Below are 19,100 nucleotides of genomic sequence, written 5' to 3' on the forward strand. Positions count from 1 at the left end.
AAAGTATAAAGGAAATTAACAGCAGTCAATAAAGATTCCTTCATTCCTAATAAGCAATTTTGATCAACCAACTGAAGGGACTTATTTATAAGATCTCTATTTGCAGTGGAAAGGACACATACTATTTACACGTGCCATTGACTGATTTTTTTCAACCTGTCTCCTCCTATTAAGAATGCCAATTCTCCTACTGCTCCTCATACCCTCATCTCTACTAATTCATGCCTTCTCTCATTCAGAGTCTAGCTTAAAATTCCAATTTTTACTGTCTATACTCCCTAATACAGTGCTTATAGATAGGAAGTACCTACGATAATCATATTTAACTGTTACTGAATATCATTAGCATAATCAAGAAATTATGTTAAATATGTTTGGAAGAAAATGTTTTCCATAACTCAGGGTGACATAATGGTTTATCATACTTAAAAAAACTCAGCCACATAATAAAGCAAATGTCTGCAATTTAATTTCTAAATATAGCACCACACCACAATTCTCAGCACTGAGGTCCCAGACAGAAGTCTCTACTAATCACCACAGTTAGTTAATTAGTCATAGAATATCTGAGGGCCCAAACATATATTTTCTTCCCATGACCAAGAAATGCAAGAAAATTTCCTTTCTATGCCATGGTTTCTGAATATTTTTCCCTGCTCAGTCTCTCTCACATTCCATCCTCTGTGTTTTCAGAATTCAAAACCAAATGTATTGTCTCTGAATGCTTTAACAAATGCTTTCCCATTTTTTTTTCCTTTCTTATAGAAGGATCTTTGACTTTATCTGGGAACATCTCACTGTGCAGTCACCTTTGGTGACCTAAAGAAGCCTCTTAAGGGTAATTTTTCTTTGTGGACCTTGACACTGCCTTGAAAGTTTATAGCCATAAATTGTTGCCTACTGAGAATAATTTCTCAAACTTGGTTAAATAATTACATAGACACCAAAACTCTACCATTGCATTATCTTGTCTCCTAATTCAAAGAAAGCACAGCCTACATTTTTAATAACTTAGACTATAAAACAAATCTACAAAATTTAACTAGAAGATTCAAAAAGGAGTCTCCAAACTGGAGGACACCATTTGTTATTTGGTGGCACCTTCTGGAAAAGCTTGATATTGCAGCTCAGCTCTGTTAAACATAAAGTCCCAGACAAAAGCAAGTGGGACAAATTTGGGGATCAGGGAAATAATCCTGATACTATATAATAATGTGTAGTAGAGCCATGAAAGTCTGTTTTATCTTAATTGAGGATGTCTAAGAGGAGTTGCAGGTTCCTGGATGTTTCATAGGTCTTCCCTAAGTTTTGGATGTACATACTAACTCCACCAGTGGGGACAATCTGTGACCTCCCAATGGCTCCTGGAAAAGCCCAAACCAATAATAGGTCAAGGAAATACAATTCATTAAGTGGGACAGAAAATGAGATCCAAGGCTTTCATAGCAATGAAATCAACTCCTGAAGTGCATCTCTGCGGTTTTAATATAAATCCATGGAAAAAACAGATTTGCTTAACTGCCAAGTTCCTCTTAAGAAAGTTCCCCAATGCATGATAATGTTGGGTTCAATCCCCCGCACCACCAGAAAGAAAGAAAAGGAAGGAAGGAAGGAAGGAAGGAAGGGAGGGAGGGAGGGAGGGAGGGAGGGAGGGAGGGAGGGAGGGAGGGAAGAAGGCAGGAAGGAAGGAAGGAAGGAAGGAAGGTAGGTTGGTCCCTACCAAGTGGGTCCAAATCCTGGCTCCACCACCTTCAAACATGGTAATGTTGAGAAGTTTCTTAACCTTTTGAGCCTAAGTTTTCTCATCTCTAAAATGGTGATAATACCTATTTCACAGAATTGTTTTGAAGATTAAATGAATTAAAACATGTCAAATTCTTAGCAGGGTGACTGGTATACTACAAGCATCAAAAAAAGTTTAGGGTTGAGGATGTAGCTCAGAAGTACAACCCTTGCTAGCATATGCAAGGTCCTGGGTTCAATCCCTATCACTGTGCAGGGAAAAAAAAAAAAAAAGTTTTGCTATAGCTACAAGACATATCTATGGTATGGGAAAGCCAATTTTGCAAAGACCATGTTGACTCACATCTGTGGCTAAAGATGACAGATGGGAGAATTACATTAACCATAAAGGCAAAACAACAATGCAGCAATCCTGAAGAAGGCTCCACAATTTGCTGCAAAAAATACTATTTTCATACAATGCTGGGTGTTGGCAATTGTTGATGACAATCAACTCAGTCATTATAGAGCCCCCGGTCTGTTCATAATCCTGTAATACTCAGGGCTTCTAAGAAATTCTTTAATTTAAAATATAAGATATCACACTGGGCTTAGTGTGTACTGAAACAAGAGAGGAAAATTAGGCCACTAATGTTTTTTTGTTGTTGTTTTTGTTTTAAATCTCTTTAACTGCTTCTAATCATTTTTTTGGGGGGGGGATATGAATGAATAAATGAACAGCAGGTTGGCTAGATGGGATCCTCTTCAATCTTATCACATCCAACACAGAAAACAAACAAGCATCTGAAAGCAGGGGCACGTGAAATAACTCCATTGAATACAGCAAAGTTAACTTTTTTCCAATTGTTTTATTAATTAATGTTCCACACTAAGCCAAACCTACCTAAGGAAGAATTGCAACCCCTTCAGGTATTTTTACCTCTAGTTATAAAACATAAAAAAACAGGAGCCCACAATGAGAGCCGCGGGAGAGCGGGCAGCCTTTCATGAATGGCCTCTGCAGCTTCTGGCTCACCATACTCAGACTTTACAGCTCCTGCATGTGCTGGAGTTACAAGTCATTAAAAAGCCACTTTGAAAACACAATAAAGACCTTCTTCTCTGACTGCAACAACCTTCCATCACATAAAAACCTAAGGCCAATGCTTCAACAGCAGGACATTTACTGCCAGCTCAGACAGTTTCAGCAGGGCAATGAGCAGGGTGGGGCGGGAGGAAGTGAGGCCCAACAAAAGAAGGGAAGTTTCTTTTCCTTCTCTTTCTTTTTTACCTTTTTGAAAGAAACTTCTGCTAAGGTGGTCTGAAGTATTCATCCTGTATCTGAACCACCAGCCAGCCCTGTGAAAAATGCCACCACATGATAAGATCTCATTCATTTTTTCTTCCTCAAGAAGATTTTTATGGGGGGGGGGGACACTCTGGTGAGCCGAAACCATGGAAATCTCATTGCTCACACTGCAGGTTGAAGTCTGTAACATTTTGTCAAATGTAACTTGCCCATTTTCAAGGAAGATAATTAAAACTTTGAACTTCTTCATTTGTGAGTTAGGATTAAACCTCTACAAAAGTAGTGAAGGCGAGGATTAGGAAATTGCTACCATAACTGAACCCAATCATAAAGAGTTACTTCAAAATTCTTATTAATCGTCCTCCCCCCACTTCTCTGCTATGGATACAAAAGTTCCTCTTATCACAAAGCAAAATCAATTTTACAGGCGTCTATTCAGAAACATTGTTACAGGAGAAACAAAAACAAACACAGAGGAATTACAGAAGGAGTGAAAGATATTTGGGTTCTTCTTTATTATCAATTAAACTACAAAGAGCTAAATAAAAATCCCAATTATAAACTTTTACTTAATACTGATAAACTCAGATGCTTGCCCTTTCCTGGTGCTAGTTAGTGTGAATCACCAGTAAGTCACTTTTTTACTAACCTGTAAGTATTTTAGACATTTATATCTCCAAAACAACAAACTCCTAAACCAAAAACTGCTTCACCCTACTGGGAATTACCAATGTTCTTAAATGTAAAATATTCTCAACAAAAACATTCCCTTACCATGCTTTCAGTATTTACTGAATGTTCACCCACCATAAAACAGGCCTCCTGCCTCCCTACCTTATTCTCTCCCCACCCAAATTCTTTTGTAGGGAAAATTACTGACAAACGTTCATGTGACAATATCAGGGATTTTTTGTAAGATGAGAAACATTTCAAGAATCACAAGCATTTAAAAATTACTCTTCTTCGGTTATACTAACAGTAACTCAAATTATTTCTGAGGATGTTTTCTTTTAATAGCAACTATAATAAAAAAAAAAAAGAAAACTACCAAGTGCCTACCCAAAGCAGCGTTAATTGTGATAGTCCTTATCTCATTTTAATGAAATGAAATCTTGGGAAATTTTGGCTTCACTTTTGGTTTATAACTCAGACTCTGTCCTGTATTTTTCCAGTGACCATGTAATGTGCATATGGAGGTCACCATACCTCCCTCAGAAAGAATGCAGAGAAGTTATACCCTCCAAGTATCCCCCCCGCCCCCACCACACATATACTTAAAGTGCTTGAAAAAGGACACTAGAGTTCTACAGTATATTTGAATATCATAAAATCTCCTTCAAAGCTACAGGTCATAAAAGATTCCCAGAAGCCAAGTCACACATAACAATAATAACAGATGTTTTATTAGTTTGTTAACTGCTTTATCCAGATTGATAGATTAATTTTTCACAATAATTTTACAATATAGGTCCTAATAATGATCTCTACTTTATAAAAATGAAACTAAACCAAGGAAGTTAAATGTTTGCCCAAGATGACTGGTGGCAGTGGGATTTAAAACACAGCCTGACTCCAGCTTGCAGACTCCTAATTCCCTATCTACCCACCAACCATCTCTCAACCAATACATGAACCTTCCAAAAATACACAGTACATAAATCATGGGTGTCTATCATCTTTTCTCTTTCCCATACATGAAGAATATAAAAATCTGATCAAAATTCGGGGCTGGGGTTGTGGCTCAGAGGTAGAGCGCTCGCCTAGCATGCATGAGGCACTAGGTTTGATCCTTAGCACCACATAAAAATAAAATATTGTATCCACCTATGACTAAAAAATAAATATTAAAAAAATCTGATCAAAATGACCTATTCGAGGGCTTGGGATATAGCTCAGTTGGTAGAGTACTTGCCTTGCATGCACAAGGCCCTAGGTTCAACCCCCAGGACCACACACACACAAAAAAACTATTTGAATCAATAAGCTATACTCCTTAATGTAACTTAATAATACTGATTCTTATTTTTATATAAAACCTGCATCAAACCTGATTATGGAGAAGTTTCTTTAATTCTTTGGGGCTAGGGATATAGCTTAATGATAAAGCGCATGCCTAGCATGCACAAAGCCCTATGTTCAATTCCTAGCACTGCAAATAACATCTAATTAAAATAAAATAAAATATTCATCCTTTTAATTTCAACAAATCAGGATCAAGGTATTTTCTTCATGGACAAACCAGGTGAAAGTCACTTCCCCAAGTCTTCCTCATTCTTACATTCTTCTGATTTCTTTTGTATCCTTTATTTGCTTGGTTGTTTCCAGAATCCATGATCTATGCCTGCCATATCTAAGATTAGCAGCCAACTCAAAGCCCCACAAATGAACATAAATCTGGCTCAAAATCAAAAAATGAAGCTGTTCATAACTTTAGAGAAATATGGCCATCTAATCACCTAGAGATCATCATGCTCACACCCAGAACAATGGGCCCCTGACACTGGTCCTGCCCCATGACACAAATCAGTTACTTGCCAAGGGAGGCTCTATGCTGCTCTGTTATTGATGGCAGTTGCCTGCTGTTCCTTGTGCTCTGCCCACGGGTAGGAGACAGTCCAAACAGGCTATCCTCACCACTGGATAAGTGGAATTTCAGCTTCTCTCCTGCCCCACTTTGTGCATAGCAAGGTTGTGGACACATGGCAAACACCCCACCACCTTAACCTATTCTCTCTGTTATACCATCTGTGTTTAAGAAATTAAACCATAAGCAGCAACCATAAAGACATTTATTACCAGAAAACTAAAGGAAATATAGTTCTTGGGTTTCATACCTAAACCATACTCAAAAAGTCTTTAGATGATTCCTCTACTATGCTATGCAGAAAACATTACAAAACTCCTGTTGTAATAGCTGGATTTGTAGCTCTACCATGTCATACATCACTTTGAAAAATTTACTACATACTGTAAGGAATTATAATTCTAACTTTTAGTTCCAGAGATTTTTGAAGGTATTGCTTTGGTTAAATATACCGAGAAAGAATTTTATGAAAAGAAAGCTATACTTTATAAAAAATATACAAGAGAGAAGGAACAAGAAACAACAACAAAACAAACAAAGAAACAAACAAACCCAGAGAGAGAATAAACAAAATTACCTAAGGAGGAAGACCATCTGTGATAGTTTCATGTAGAAAGAACATTCAGTAGTGCTTTATGAATGCAATTTGGTCTATTCACAAGTAAGTAAATGTTCTAAAATATGTGCCTTACAAAGTTTTGACCACTGTAAAAAACACACACACCCTCTCTGAGATAAAAATTTCACAAACCATCACTTACTCATACTAATTACAATGTATTCTGATTTTTAAAAAGCTGATGAAGACATGCTAAATTGATTTCATAGCTCACACCAGTGACTCACAGCTCACAATTTGAAAACCTTTATTCTAGATGAATCACAATATGTCAGAATATAGAAAGACAAAGTTGCTAAACTCAACAATTTTGGTAGATTAGTCACACCCTAATAGAAATGCAGGGTGATCTGAAACAATAGTCAAACATAAACAACAGTGCCAAGTAACATCCCACTACAAGCAAGCCTTAAAGAAGAGGCATCAAGGTAGGAACACATAAGGGAAAATAGATACCTGAGATACAGCAACAAACCCATTTGACTCTTACAGACAATAACTATTAAGCCAATACTAAACACTGGAAGAACAAATTATTCAACGCTCCAGTATTTTCTGTGCCATTCTGCTCCTAACTTGATCTTCTATCATAAGTTTGAAATTGCCACAAAGAGTAGGGTGAAAGAAAGTGGTTTCTGTATTCCTGGGGTTTGGTACTGTTACCACATTCTGATTCCAACTGCTTTTTTACCCAGAACAGTGCAAACCCAAGACAGGGAAAGGCTTCCTACACCTTGCTACCATTTAAACTAGGGCCATCTATAGGCAACTTCATGGAAGAGAAAGAAAAGTATTCTAAAATTGCCAGCGATCTTTAGCTAGACATCTGGTTTGACCATAGTTTAGAAATACTAATAAGCCAAATAAAGGAGTTTCGGGGGAACAACAGTCACTGAAAAGTAACTCGAGAAGACTAAAATCAGAGAAAGGAAAAGTGAGGAGCAGATAACTTCATTGTAAGTGATGTTTGTTTTTCAGAAATAGAATCAAATACCTTCTGATTACCAGCTGTGTCACCAGAGGTATAAGATTTCTTACACTGGTAAGAGGTTAGAATAGATAACCTGAAAATCCCTTCCAGCTCTGAAAATCTGTAATTATAAGCTTAAATCCCAACATCAAATAACATTCTCTGGAAGTATTAGATGATCAGACACTCCTGTAGGTACCCACAGAGGATAATCCTGCCGATAGAAAACACAATGAAGATCCCACACATAACAGCCCCTTTCCAAATCAGTGGCTATACAAAGAAGAAAAAATTACTTCGTTTTCACAATGAAAATGGTTTTACAAGTACATACAAATATCAAAACTTTTCAGATTATATGTTTTAAATATGCATAGTATATTGGTACATCAACTTTGCCTCAATAAAACTATTAAAAAATACTACTGCCATTTTCCATTATATAAACAAATTATTTCATTACAATGATTCAAAAATCAATATTACAGCCATACCACCCACCCCAGTTTTTTTAGGTTTCTCTTTTAAATTTATTTTCCCTTGTTGTCAGGTTTTATTGTATTCCTTTCATTTCCTAAATCAACAATAATAAAAAAGCATAGTTACCAACATTCATGAGCACTGAAATTTTCTGTTGCTATGCAAATAATCCATTATTACACTCTAGAATATATCTTTCATTTAACAACTAATATCATAGTCTAAAAAAATTCTCCAGATGCCTTAATGATTCCATTTCCTCCTTCCCATTCGTTACGGAAATTCAATTCTCGACCACCCCTATCTCCATGCTACCTCTGCAGGGTTTAGCATTCATTTTCTTCCCTCGTTCCTTCTCACAAAAGCATTTGAAATAAAAACCTGAAAACTACCCAAAAAAAGGAGAAACACCAGGGAGGCTACTCACGTCAGATTTAGAGGACATATTCTCCTCCACGTCTGAATCGTTGGGATCCACGATGTCATCGAATGGCGGTAACGCTGACTTCTTCTTCTCTGATGCCTCACTTTCAATTTTGACTTTTCCCATCTTGACGTGAGATTTATCTTTTATCTGTTTTTTGTCAGCAGAACAAGTGAGTATCAGTGGTGGTGCACTAGAAAAACTTTTAAATAAAGCCTCTGAGCTACTCTTTTTCCTTTTTTTGGCTGAGAGTTCTTCAGAATCTGAAATGGGGGGCCTCTTACTAGGAGCCTTCTTATCTTGCTGTCCACTGGTGATGGTGAGTAAGTTACTGTCAGGTTTTGGCTCTTTTGACATGGGTTTAGGTTCCTTGAAGGCCATCTTAGGAACTATTTTCTCTTCTTTCAGTGGTTTATTTTCTTTGGGTTTCTTAGAGGATTCTTTGGAAGATTTGTTGTGATCCCTGGAAGGTTCTTTGAAGGCACTTTTATGTTCTCTGGAGTCTTTAGAAGGTTTTTCCTTGTGCTCCTTCATTAATTTGTGAGGCTTTGAAAAACTGGTACTACTGCTGCTGCTGCTGCTACTGCTGCTGCTGCTGCTGCTGCTACTGCTGCTGCTGCTGCTACTGCTACTACTACTGCTGCTGCTGCTGCTGCTGCTGCTGCTACTGCTGCTGCTGCTGCTGCTGCTGGTATGAATACTCCTATTAGGGTCCTGCAGAAAGGGGAGAAGAAAATCAAACTCTTAAAACTGAACGGCAATAAAGAGTCAAAAGCCAATTTCCTTGAATTTGATATACACAAGGAGATCCTTCTTTGATTCCTAAAAAATATTTTAATATACTCCAACCACCACAGTATAACAGGTGGGAACAGTGTATGTGAGAAACATAGGGAGAAAAGGTTACCATGATCAAAGAATTTAATGAGGCAAGCTGTTTTCTTAATCATTGAAAGCATAGTTTTAAAACATTTCAATTCACAAATGTTAACTACACGCTCTCCTAGAAGATACAAAGATGGATAACACATGGCCCTCACTCTCAATAACTATGATTGACAGTTGTTGGAAGACCCACCTTTTAACTGCTATGACAACCAAAAGAAAGGGATATTTAATTCTTTTGGGCATGAGAAGAAGAATAATTCAGAAGTTCATAGAAAAGTAATATTAAATTAGGTCCTGGAGGATAGGAAATAATTACTAGAAAGAGAAGAATGAAATGGTACTTAGAGACCAAGGACCAGAATAAACTAAACAGCAAGGGAGTGAAGCGCTGACTTCATTCGGGGAGCTGCATCGAGCTACACACAGTGACGCCAGTCTGTAAACGACTTTGCAATGTCAAGAATCACAAGCACTCAAAAAGAAAATGATTCTCAATTTCAGATAAAAACTATTATTTTTACGCTGTCCAAAGATCTATCAATTAAGGAATATGTCTCCCACCCATAAGGGTGAAAAAAAAGGAGTCTAACAAAGATTTAACTTAACCATCAAATGGACTGAAGATTTTATCAATTACTTGGAAGAGTTAATTGCTCCTACTTCACTTTAAATGTCAGCAATACTAATATAATATATACTAATATAAACAACTTAAGGTGTGTAACCTCTATATATTCTTTCTGTAGGAACAAAATTCTCAGGCCATACTTACCCTATATGTGAACCTCTATCATTAATAGTAATAATAAGAAACAGAAGTAGATCCTGGACATGCAAAAATCCACACCAATACTAAAAGAAGAGCGCTTTCTTGCTTACTTCCACCTCCTAATGGAACCAAAGACAAATAAATGTCCAGATTTTCAACTGGAATTTACATCTTCAGGCTTATTATTTTTTATCTCTAAATTACCCACTTAAGCCTCATGATAGGCAAACTAACCCTATACCCCTTAATATCTAGGATGACACAAGAAAGTCAATAGGTAGGGCATACACTTTTCACTGAAATGAACAATCTAATACTTACTCAGTCTATGGGGAAACGAGAAATTATTGCTCCTAGTGGGAATATGTATTTTTTGTTTCTTACATTTTTTGGTCTAATTTGATCAACAACAAAATGACATATGCCAAATTATTTCACTTGTTTTCTCAAATGAGCATTTTTGCTTCAAAATTATAAAATGGTAAAGTTACTAAAGTGAAATCTTGCTCTTATTGATCAAAAGTGACAATTCGTTACAAAACATCTTAATCTGAGATTTAAAAACAGAATGCTAAAGATAGAATTCATATTACTGAAGCTGCATTATTTTATAAATTCTGTTATGACATTTCCTGGCATGTTAAGCAATACTATGAATAATTAAAATAAAGTATAATGGACAAACTAAATTAAGGAAGAACGTTTTGAAATCTAATAGCCTTGAGGTTTTTTTTTTTTTTTTAATTGGCTTGTTGACTCTAAATTTTGGCAATTTGCAATCAGGAGTCTAATTATGGCTCTAACACACCAAGCACTGCTATTTAATATTCAACCTATGTGGAGTATAACACATATTTTTATAAATGTAACTTCTGAAAATACACTATTTGTAAACTATCAACATATTTCTAATGTTAAGCATTAAAAATAGTAATATTTCAGCACCAGGAAAACAAAACAAAACTTATTCAGGGGTCTTTCCTTGATATATTTTAAAAGCCTTTCTTCAGAACAAGCTGAAATTCTTAACACAAGGTACATAGTGGTATATGAAACAGATTATTATGTCACAGAAATTCTAAGTTCTTTTCTTAATCACATGCATATACAAAACTCGAGAAATACAAGTTCTTAAAACTTTTTATTCTCTGTAGGTCAAGGTACTTAGTGCTACCTTTTCACCCACTCAACAAATAGCGGTACAAGCAAGTGGCCCAACCCTTCTTATTCCTTCTCCTTTTGTAATTCCTACCTCAAAAAGCTTTCTTTAAGCTAAAAAAAGAATTCAAAGTCAAGAGGACAAATGTATTCCATAACAATGTGCTAGACAAATAAAAATTTAAAAATAACAAAAAGGAGAGAGAATGGTTTCTATTATATAAAACAGCATTTCCTTTGGCCTGGGTCTGTGATAAATGACAAAGTTCAAATATATGCCACCAGATTCCATATTCATACATGTAATAAATATGAAACAGTTGCTTAAATATATAGTCAGGCATTAAATTGTTTCTGACACAGAATAAAAACTTGCACTGATTACACACACACACACACACACACATCTCCCAAACATATTCATATTCTCTCTCTCTCTCTCTCTCTCTCTCTCTCTCTCTCTCTCACACACACACACACACACACACACACACACACACAAACACACACAATCTAGTCAGTGGCTTTTTAAAAGTTTTATTGAACCATTAACCTCAATATTAAGTGCCACTAAGCATCACAGACTAATTACCATTCAATGTGAAGTTTACACATGTTGTATAATTCAAATTCCCTTTGCCTGAGGCTGATTAGGACAAACTGAACATCAAGCAATCCAACAAAAGAGAACATGTCTGCATAATTCAAATCTCAAATATTTAAGGCAAATGACTTTTTAAATATAAATACCCATATATTTGCACTAACTTTACAATCTGTGAATATAAGATATAGTATTTTCTTTCATTCATTCATGTCTACTGAAAGTCCTTATTTCAATTTCAAACAACAGGTCTCTTCAAAGTATAATCTTTTCTAATACTAGTTGTCAGCACTCTTATAGATAGCTTAAGAAAAGAAGAGGTGGTAACTACTGGCCAAAGTAAGGTTTTTGATTATATGTGGCTTTTCAATTTCCATGTTATCTCTGTGTCTTCTTCCCACTGGTAACTCAAAGCTGATTCAACTCCTGTTTCCTTCCTCTCTGTCCGACTTTAACTGGTTTCTGCATTGTGGAAGATTTTCAAATCGATCACATTTTGTTCAATGAAATTTGCATACAGACACATATACCTCAAAGTTTTATTTTTCAGAATTAATAATTCTCTTAAAAGAATGAACTGCGTTTTAAAAGGATACTGCCTAAAAACTGACATATAGTCCAAGAGTTTATCCCTATGTAGGGATAAGCAAAACTGTGATGGTCAAACTGCAGCTTCCAAAATAAAAGTCTCTTCTGTTGTGTCATTAAAAACATGTCAAATGACACAGAGCAAAGATATACCATGTGAAGCTATGAACAAGGTATAAATGCTCAGAATTATAGGTGGGAAAAACCTTGAATTTGATTTACCTCTTCCATTTCAACCACAAATCCAACCCTCTCTTAAACCAGTCAGCTCTGGAGCAAGAGGCAGTGGGGCTTGAAGAATGTGCTGTGGGGTTATGGATATCCTAAGAGAAAAAGCTGGTGGTACCGGGCTTCATCAGCAAAGGCTCCAAGCTAGATCCAAAGGCACTCAATAGGAGGGAGAGGGGCTCTACTCCTGGGGATGGGGAATGAGACCAGAAAGAAGGCGAAGCATTCCCTGGTATGCAGATAGGAATAAGGCAATATGCCTGCTGCTACAGTGCAGGCTGAGATGCCCACACCTCTCTGGTTTATACATTACAACACCTAAGGTCTCCTACCAGTTCAACCTGAGCCCCTACACATATAAATAACAAGTCTCATATAAATATAAATAACATAAGTAATAAGTCTCAGGGTAGCAAAAAATAAGAATGAACACATACCTCATGAATCTTCTGGAAGAGACAGATTAAATACTGATGTCAAAAACAGTATGATTACTTATGAAGAATCAAACAGAATATGAGAAATAAATTCTAGGAAAAAAAGCAAAAATACAAGCACTGAAAACAATGGCAAAATAATGGAGGTCTGAAGAACAGTTGGAGGCAACCTAACATACCAGTCACTGCAAGCATTTCAGAGGTGTCTACAGAAGAAGGAAACAGAAAAGACAGAAGAGGCAATCGTGAAGGCTGATGTGGAAGAAGTTTCTACAAACTAAAGATCTGACTGAAGTGCAACCCATAGGGTTCTTCAAAATGTAGACAAGACTAGTCATAAACCACACATCCAGAACAGTACACTAAAACTGCTGAACTTTAAGGATAAAAAGAAAAGTGACATGTTACAAGGAACAATAATTACTCAAAAGAAACAGACTCAAATTAACATTGGATTTTTTCATTTGTAACACAAGATTCTAAAACAAAGTAACACAACATCTGGATGACTGTGAGAAAAAGAAGAGCAGTAATCCCTCTCACCCTCAGGAGCTATCTTCCAAGACTCCCAGGAGATGCCTGGATAAAACTGAACCCTACACACACAATGTTTTCTCCTATACATATGTACCTATGATAAAGTTTATTTTATAAATTAAGCACAGTAAGAGAAATCATGACAATTACATAATAAAAATAGAACAATTATGCAATATATTGTAATAAAAGCTATTTAGAAGTTATGAATGGTTTGTTTGGGGAATTTTCCATCTGATACTTTTCTTCCATCATTGATCACATACTTGAAACCATGGAAAGAAAAACCACGGGTAAGGGAGAACTACTGTACAACCCAAACATCCTGCACCTGATGTGAACTATCTGTCAGCACTTAACAATTCAAGGAGCACAATCCCCCTGCCGCATCTAAGAAAGGGACTAGAGAAGGGATTCTAACCAAATGAAAATCAAATTAGAAAATAAATACTTTATGTATGGAAAGATGAAAGGGAAAGAAATGGAGTGTAATGTATCACGTGCTCTTCATGAATTAAATCTAAATGAATAATAAACTATGTGTATACGTAACATAAGTGACCAATATGAATTCCTGACAGAAAAGTCTAGAAGAAATCTGGACCTACAATTAGGAAAGGCAGAGTATTGTCAAGATTAAGAAAATGCTCATATATTTTTTCATGTTACAGTGAGAAAAATCTGAATTATGGACATTCAAAAGGGAATGTAGCCAATAAGGAAATAGAAAGGTTCAGAAGAACTGTCATATCAACAAAGGGAAAATGGAAAGCCAGGCAGGAGATGCAGTCACAGATATACCAAAGGTTCAATCTTGGAGGGTCTCTTGAGCCTTGGAGTTTAGAGGACAGCCTGGGCCACATAGTGAGACTATATCTCAAAAAAGGTGAGAAGGGGATGGGAAGTGGTTATAGATTTGAAAATATAGCAGAATTAAGAAAAATCCAAAAGTCAAATGTAATTACTAACAATTATATAAGTATATAATTATCACTATTAATGAACAAGGTAAAAAGATAGTAACAAAAAGAAGTGTCACTCAATAAAAATGAAAGAGCTAGATTCTGCCACTGGAAGATAGTGTCAGATCTAAAAAGACAAGGGTCACTTACAAATTGTTTTTACAAGAGACGCAAGTTTGAGAAAAGTTTAAAATAAAGAAATGAGCCTAGAAATACTAGTTGGCTGGGTGTGGTGACACATGCTTATAATCCCAGCAGCTTGCAAGTTTGAGGCCAGCCTTGGCAATTTGGTGAGGCTCTAACCAATTAGTGAGATATTACCTTAAAATAAAAACTAATAAAGAACGTTCCCCCAAAGAAAGCACAAGTGCTATATTAATATCAAACAATGTGGACTTCAAAGTTAAAAGCCCCAAGCAGCAAAAACCATGTAAGAAGCTAAGTTACATAAGGCAAAAGATATTTTTAATATTTAAGAAAACCTTGAAGTATATTTAATTGTTAAACAAGAAATCAACACATTTTGGCATAAATGGACAGATCTAATAAAATGATTATGGGCTTAATAAAATGAACTAAAGTAACCCCCAACTGATTTAATAATTATGTAAAAAACTTTCTATCCCTTGAAGAAAACACATAATTTTATATGAGTCCATAGAATAACAAAAATCAATCATGAGGTATTATAAACTTTAAAATACCCTTTTAAAATGTTTGAATAGATTATAATGATTGATCATATTCTAATGAAATACAAAAAATAAAAACAAAAAGAGAACAATGAAAAGAGCACTTAATATAAAAAGCAGTTTAGCGGCATAGAAAACATGTCCTCAAAGGAAGATTTAAAGCCCCTACTACATTCATTATTTAAAAAGGAAAAGAGACTTAGTACTCACTTTCCCTGAGAAACTAGAAAAAAAAATCCACAAAATATGCCAACATTATGATATCAAATATAACGAAAAAATCTTTAAAAGAAACAAATTTCACCAACATTATGCTTCAATTCCATCATTGTATTACTGCCATGAGTTCTTCTAATTCTTTATTTGGACAGACTGGCCTCAATAACAGTTACAAAGAGCAATTACATCTGAGAAACAAAGGATACCTGCTTGAGGACTTTAAAAAGGAAACTAAAATGAACGCTTCACTCTAGGATGGTCAAGTGTAGTAGAGGGGCTAGACTGAGTAGAAACCACTGGATTGGTGATGGGAGACTGGAAGAAGTAACAGCTTACTGAATGTTTACTAGTACAAATACTACGTAGAGTTTTATAATTTGTGAATTAGCTACTATTATCCCCATTTTACAAACACAGAAACTGAAGAACAGACACCAATGTGTCTGTCCAAAGATACATTGAACTCATGGTAGCCTGACTCCAATGCCCTAGTCTGGACCACTGTATTTTATGGACTCTTTAAGTTAATTGTTCTCAAAACCAGCTTTCAGTGCTAGGGATATAGCTCAGTTGGTAGAGTGCTTGCCTCACATGCATAATGCCCTAGGTTCAATCCCCAAGGCCAAAAACAATAACAACAACAACAACAACAACAACAGCTTTCAAGTGTTGCCAGTATAACCTAAGTGTGAGATAAAACAAAGGATGAGCACAAAGGGACTAAGTGACTTTACAAGGCTAACAAGACGTCCAGGCAGAACTATGCAAATGAAGTTCTACTGAGTTCCAACAGAATATGTTATTTAGGGTAGGAATAGGTGGCAAAAAATTTATTTTGAAATTATTTTGTTTCAAGTTGATTACATTTTAAGCTATTGTTATCAAATAAATATTTTATTTAAAATTGATAGATTTAGTGAGTTGTGCCCAAAGGATGTACTCGATGTTAGAAAAATCAATTCCTCCTACAATGACCTGGCAGAACACAGATATTTCCACTCATTTCAAAGGGTATCAGAAAACTGCATTATGTCTAATTTCACAATTAAATGTTTTTGAAATCAATGTAAAAATCTAATATATTACATAATTTAAAATTAAAAAAAAAAAACTTCTAGTACTCAAAACAAACACTAAACAGTCACCTCTGAAAAAAAGTGAGGTAGAGAAATTACTGATAAGAAAACTGAAGGGTTCTATAAAGGGCCCTACAGGAGGTGACTGGAAAGAAAGGTTTTTTGAGAAATTTAGCACAAAACTAAGGTGGTAATAAAGAAAAACAACAACATTTAGATTCACAAAAGGAAACAACTGTACAAGAAAGAAAACATGGTAACTGTAAATATATTAGCTGAGAATAAACATTTTACCTAGCCATGCTTAGTGACTTTTAACTTTTAGAAATTAATACATTCAACCTGCTAAATAATTTAAATTTTCTTGTCTATAAAGTGGAAACCATAATATTACCATAAGAGTATTTATACCACCAAGGTCACACTGATAATAAAATAACTTTAATATATATGAAAGCACCCCATGTATATATATGTGTATACACAGGTTGAACTGAATATCTGAAATCCTAAATGCAACTCTGAAACATTTTGAACATTGACATGAGAAAAAAATTTGAGCACTATTATGATGCCACAAATGGAAAATTCTACAGCTGACCTATTGTGATGGGTCATAGTCTAAACACAGGTACATTAGATGAATAAAATTATTCTCAAGCTATGTATATATGATGCACATGAAATATAAATAACTTGATGCTTAGAATTGGGTTGTTCCAAAGATGCATCATTGTGTATATGTAAATATTCCAAAACTTTAAAAAATTGAAAAATTCCAAAACACTACCAGTTCCAAACATTTCAGAAAAGAGATATTCAACCTGTTATAAATAGTACATACAATATATATAATGAGCCAGGCACATAGCAGGAACTATGAAAATGCTTTCAGTTTCTACTATGTTACTGCTGCTATAATAAGCACCTAAAACTTAACGTTTTTAATTATATAACACACCATTATCAAACTTGACAATGTAGAAGTAAGTGTTCAAATGACAGAGATAGAAGATAGGAAAAGGAGCAGAAAAGGGAAAGAAATCAGGATAAAATGAACTTACAAAGTTGAGAACTGAGAGACATTGCCCAATGTTGGTGAAATAAGAAAACATGTTCTATATTCAATATCGAGAAAATTATGAAAGTATCCAGGAGAAAAATTTAAAATGGTATTAAATTAAGTGGAAAGGAGGTGGAGCAAATGAGTGAGAATCTCATGCAGAAATAGCAACTTCATAGTTTGGAAACTTTTGCAATAACCTTAGAACTTAGCAACAGTTAAAGAGATTCTTTCTAGGAAGTAGGAAGGAGTTAAAGATTAGCGCATTGGACTTTTGCTTTTTGTTAAACACTTTCCTTTGCACTTAATTCTTTTTTTAAAACAATGGGGGCTGGGGTTGTGGCTCAGTAGTAGAGCGCTCATCTAGCACTTGCAAGGCCCTGGGTTCCATCCTCAGTACCACATATAAATAAATAAAATAAAGGTATTGTATCCAACTATAACTAAAAAATAAATATATTTTTAAAAAGTTATAAAAATGTACAGGTATTATTTAATATAAACTTCTTCAAGCTCCCAAATATACTTTTATATCCTCTCCCCTTTCATATGCCTAGCTAGGCTTCAAATATTTTGTAAAAAAATTTTCACTAGAAAAATAAAAACTATTCAAGTATATGACTAGTTATCTTCCCATGTTTTAAAAATATTTTGATCTTCCTTCTGAGAAATTTAAAGGTTATGTCATCTTACTGTTCATGGAAAAACTATAATCAAGCACTAAGCTATGGATGGAGCTTGATAACTAAATTGCACTTCTGAGTTTTATACATTTTACTCATACCATTAACATATATAGAAAAGTACTATGATAGAATTGTGTAAATGTAATATTTGTAAATGAAAAATATCATTTTCCTTCACAAGTGAATTAAAATAGTAGTTAAATATTCATTTTCTGAGACATTTATTTAAAAGTAAGCCCAAAAATTGTTTTCCTAAATATTAAAAATATTAAGTTCTGTATCTCCATTTAAATATGAAGTCTAAAAAGCATCAATTGGTAAAAATATACTAAATATTTCACCAAGTAATATCCAAATAGGCAAAAATTTTTAAATTTCTTCCTCAGATGACTGGTTTCATCTATGTTGTATGAATTCAATCTCACTTAAAACCCTCCTATTTATATACTATGCTCTGAAATTGCTATGGTTGAAATTCTAAATTATAATTAAATACAATTAACAGTAAGTTATATTTAGAAGACTGCAGTTTCAAGCAAAATTCTGTTTACCTTTGTGGTTTGAAACTAGAAACTCAAAGTAATAATTATATCACTTCTCTTTCTAGGTTTATGTATATTTAGCTTTGTACAGTTTCTGTTTTCTTGAATAAGCTTTAAAATATATCAATTAGATCATTACAGCCATCCTTTTGGGTAGCAGCTAGATTTTTCAGAATGAGGTTTTTGTTTTTTTTTTTTTGAAAGAGAGAGAGAGAGAGAGAGAGAGAGAGAGAGAGAGAGACACACAGAGAGAAAGAGAGAGAGAGAATTTTTTAATATTTATTTTTTAGTTCTCGGCAGACACAACATCTTTGTTGGTATGTGGTGCTGAGGATCGAACCCGGGCCGCACGCATGCCAGGTGAGCGCGCTACCGCTTGAGCCACATCCCCAGCCCAGAATGAGGTTTTGATAAGTAATTGTTACAGAGAACAGTCAATCTTAGTATACTACTAATCACAATGGAGTAGTAGGAAGTATAAAATGAACAATGCACGAAAAGTCAATAAATAGTCAACACACAGAAATTCAATATATGTATTAT

The 19,100-nt window shown here is 35.0% G+C and overlaps 1 protein-coding gene across 1 annotated transcript in view; it reads right to left on the reverse strand.

Annotated features, from left to right (window-relative positions):
- Mllt3 (MLLT3 super elongation complex subunit) overlaps window positions 1-19,100 on the reverse strand; it is a 261,484-nt gene that overhangs the window by 56,382 nt on the left and 186,002 nt on the right. Inside the window, exon 5 of the mRNA XM_026397584.2 lies at window positions 8,112-8,822. Coding sequence (XP_026253369.1) covers window positions 8,112-8,822 — 711 coding nt within the window. The remainder of the gene's footprint in view (window positions 1-8,111; window positions 8,823-19,100) is intronic.

This window comes from Urocitellus parryii, chromosome 4 (assembly GCF_045843805.1).
Source record: "Urocitellus parryii isolate mUroPar1 chromosome 4, mUroPar1.hap1, whole genome shotgun sequence".
NCBI lineage: Eukaryota > Metazoa > Chordata > Mammalia > Rodentia > Sciuridae > Urocitellus > Urocitellus parryii.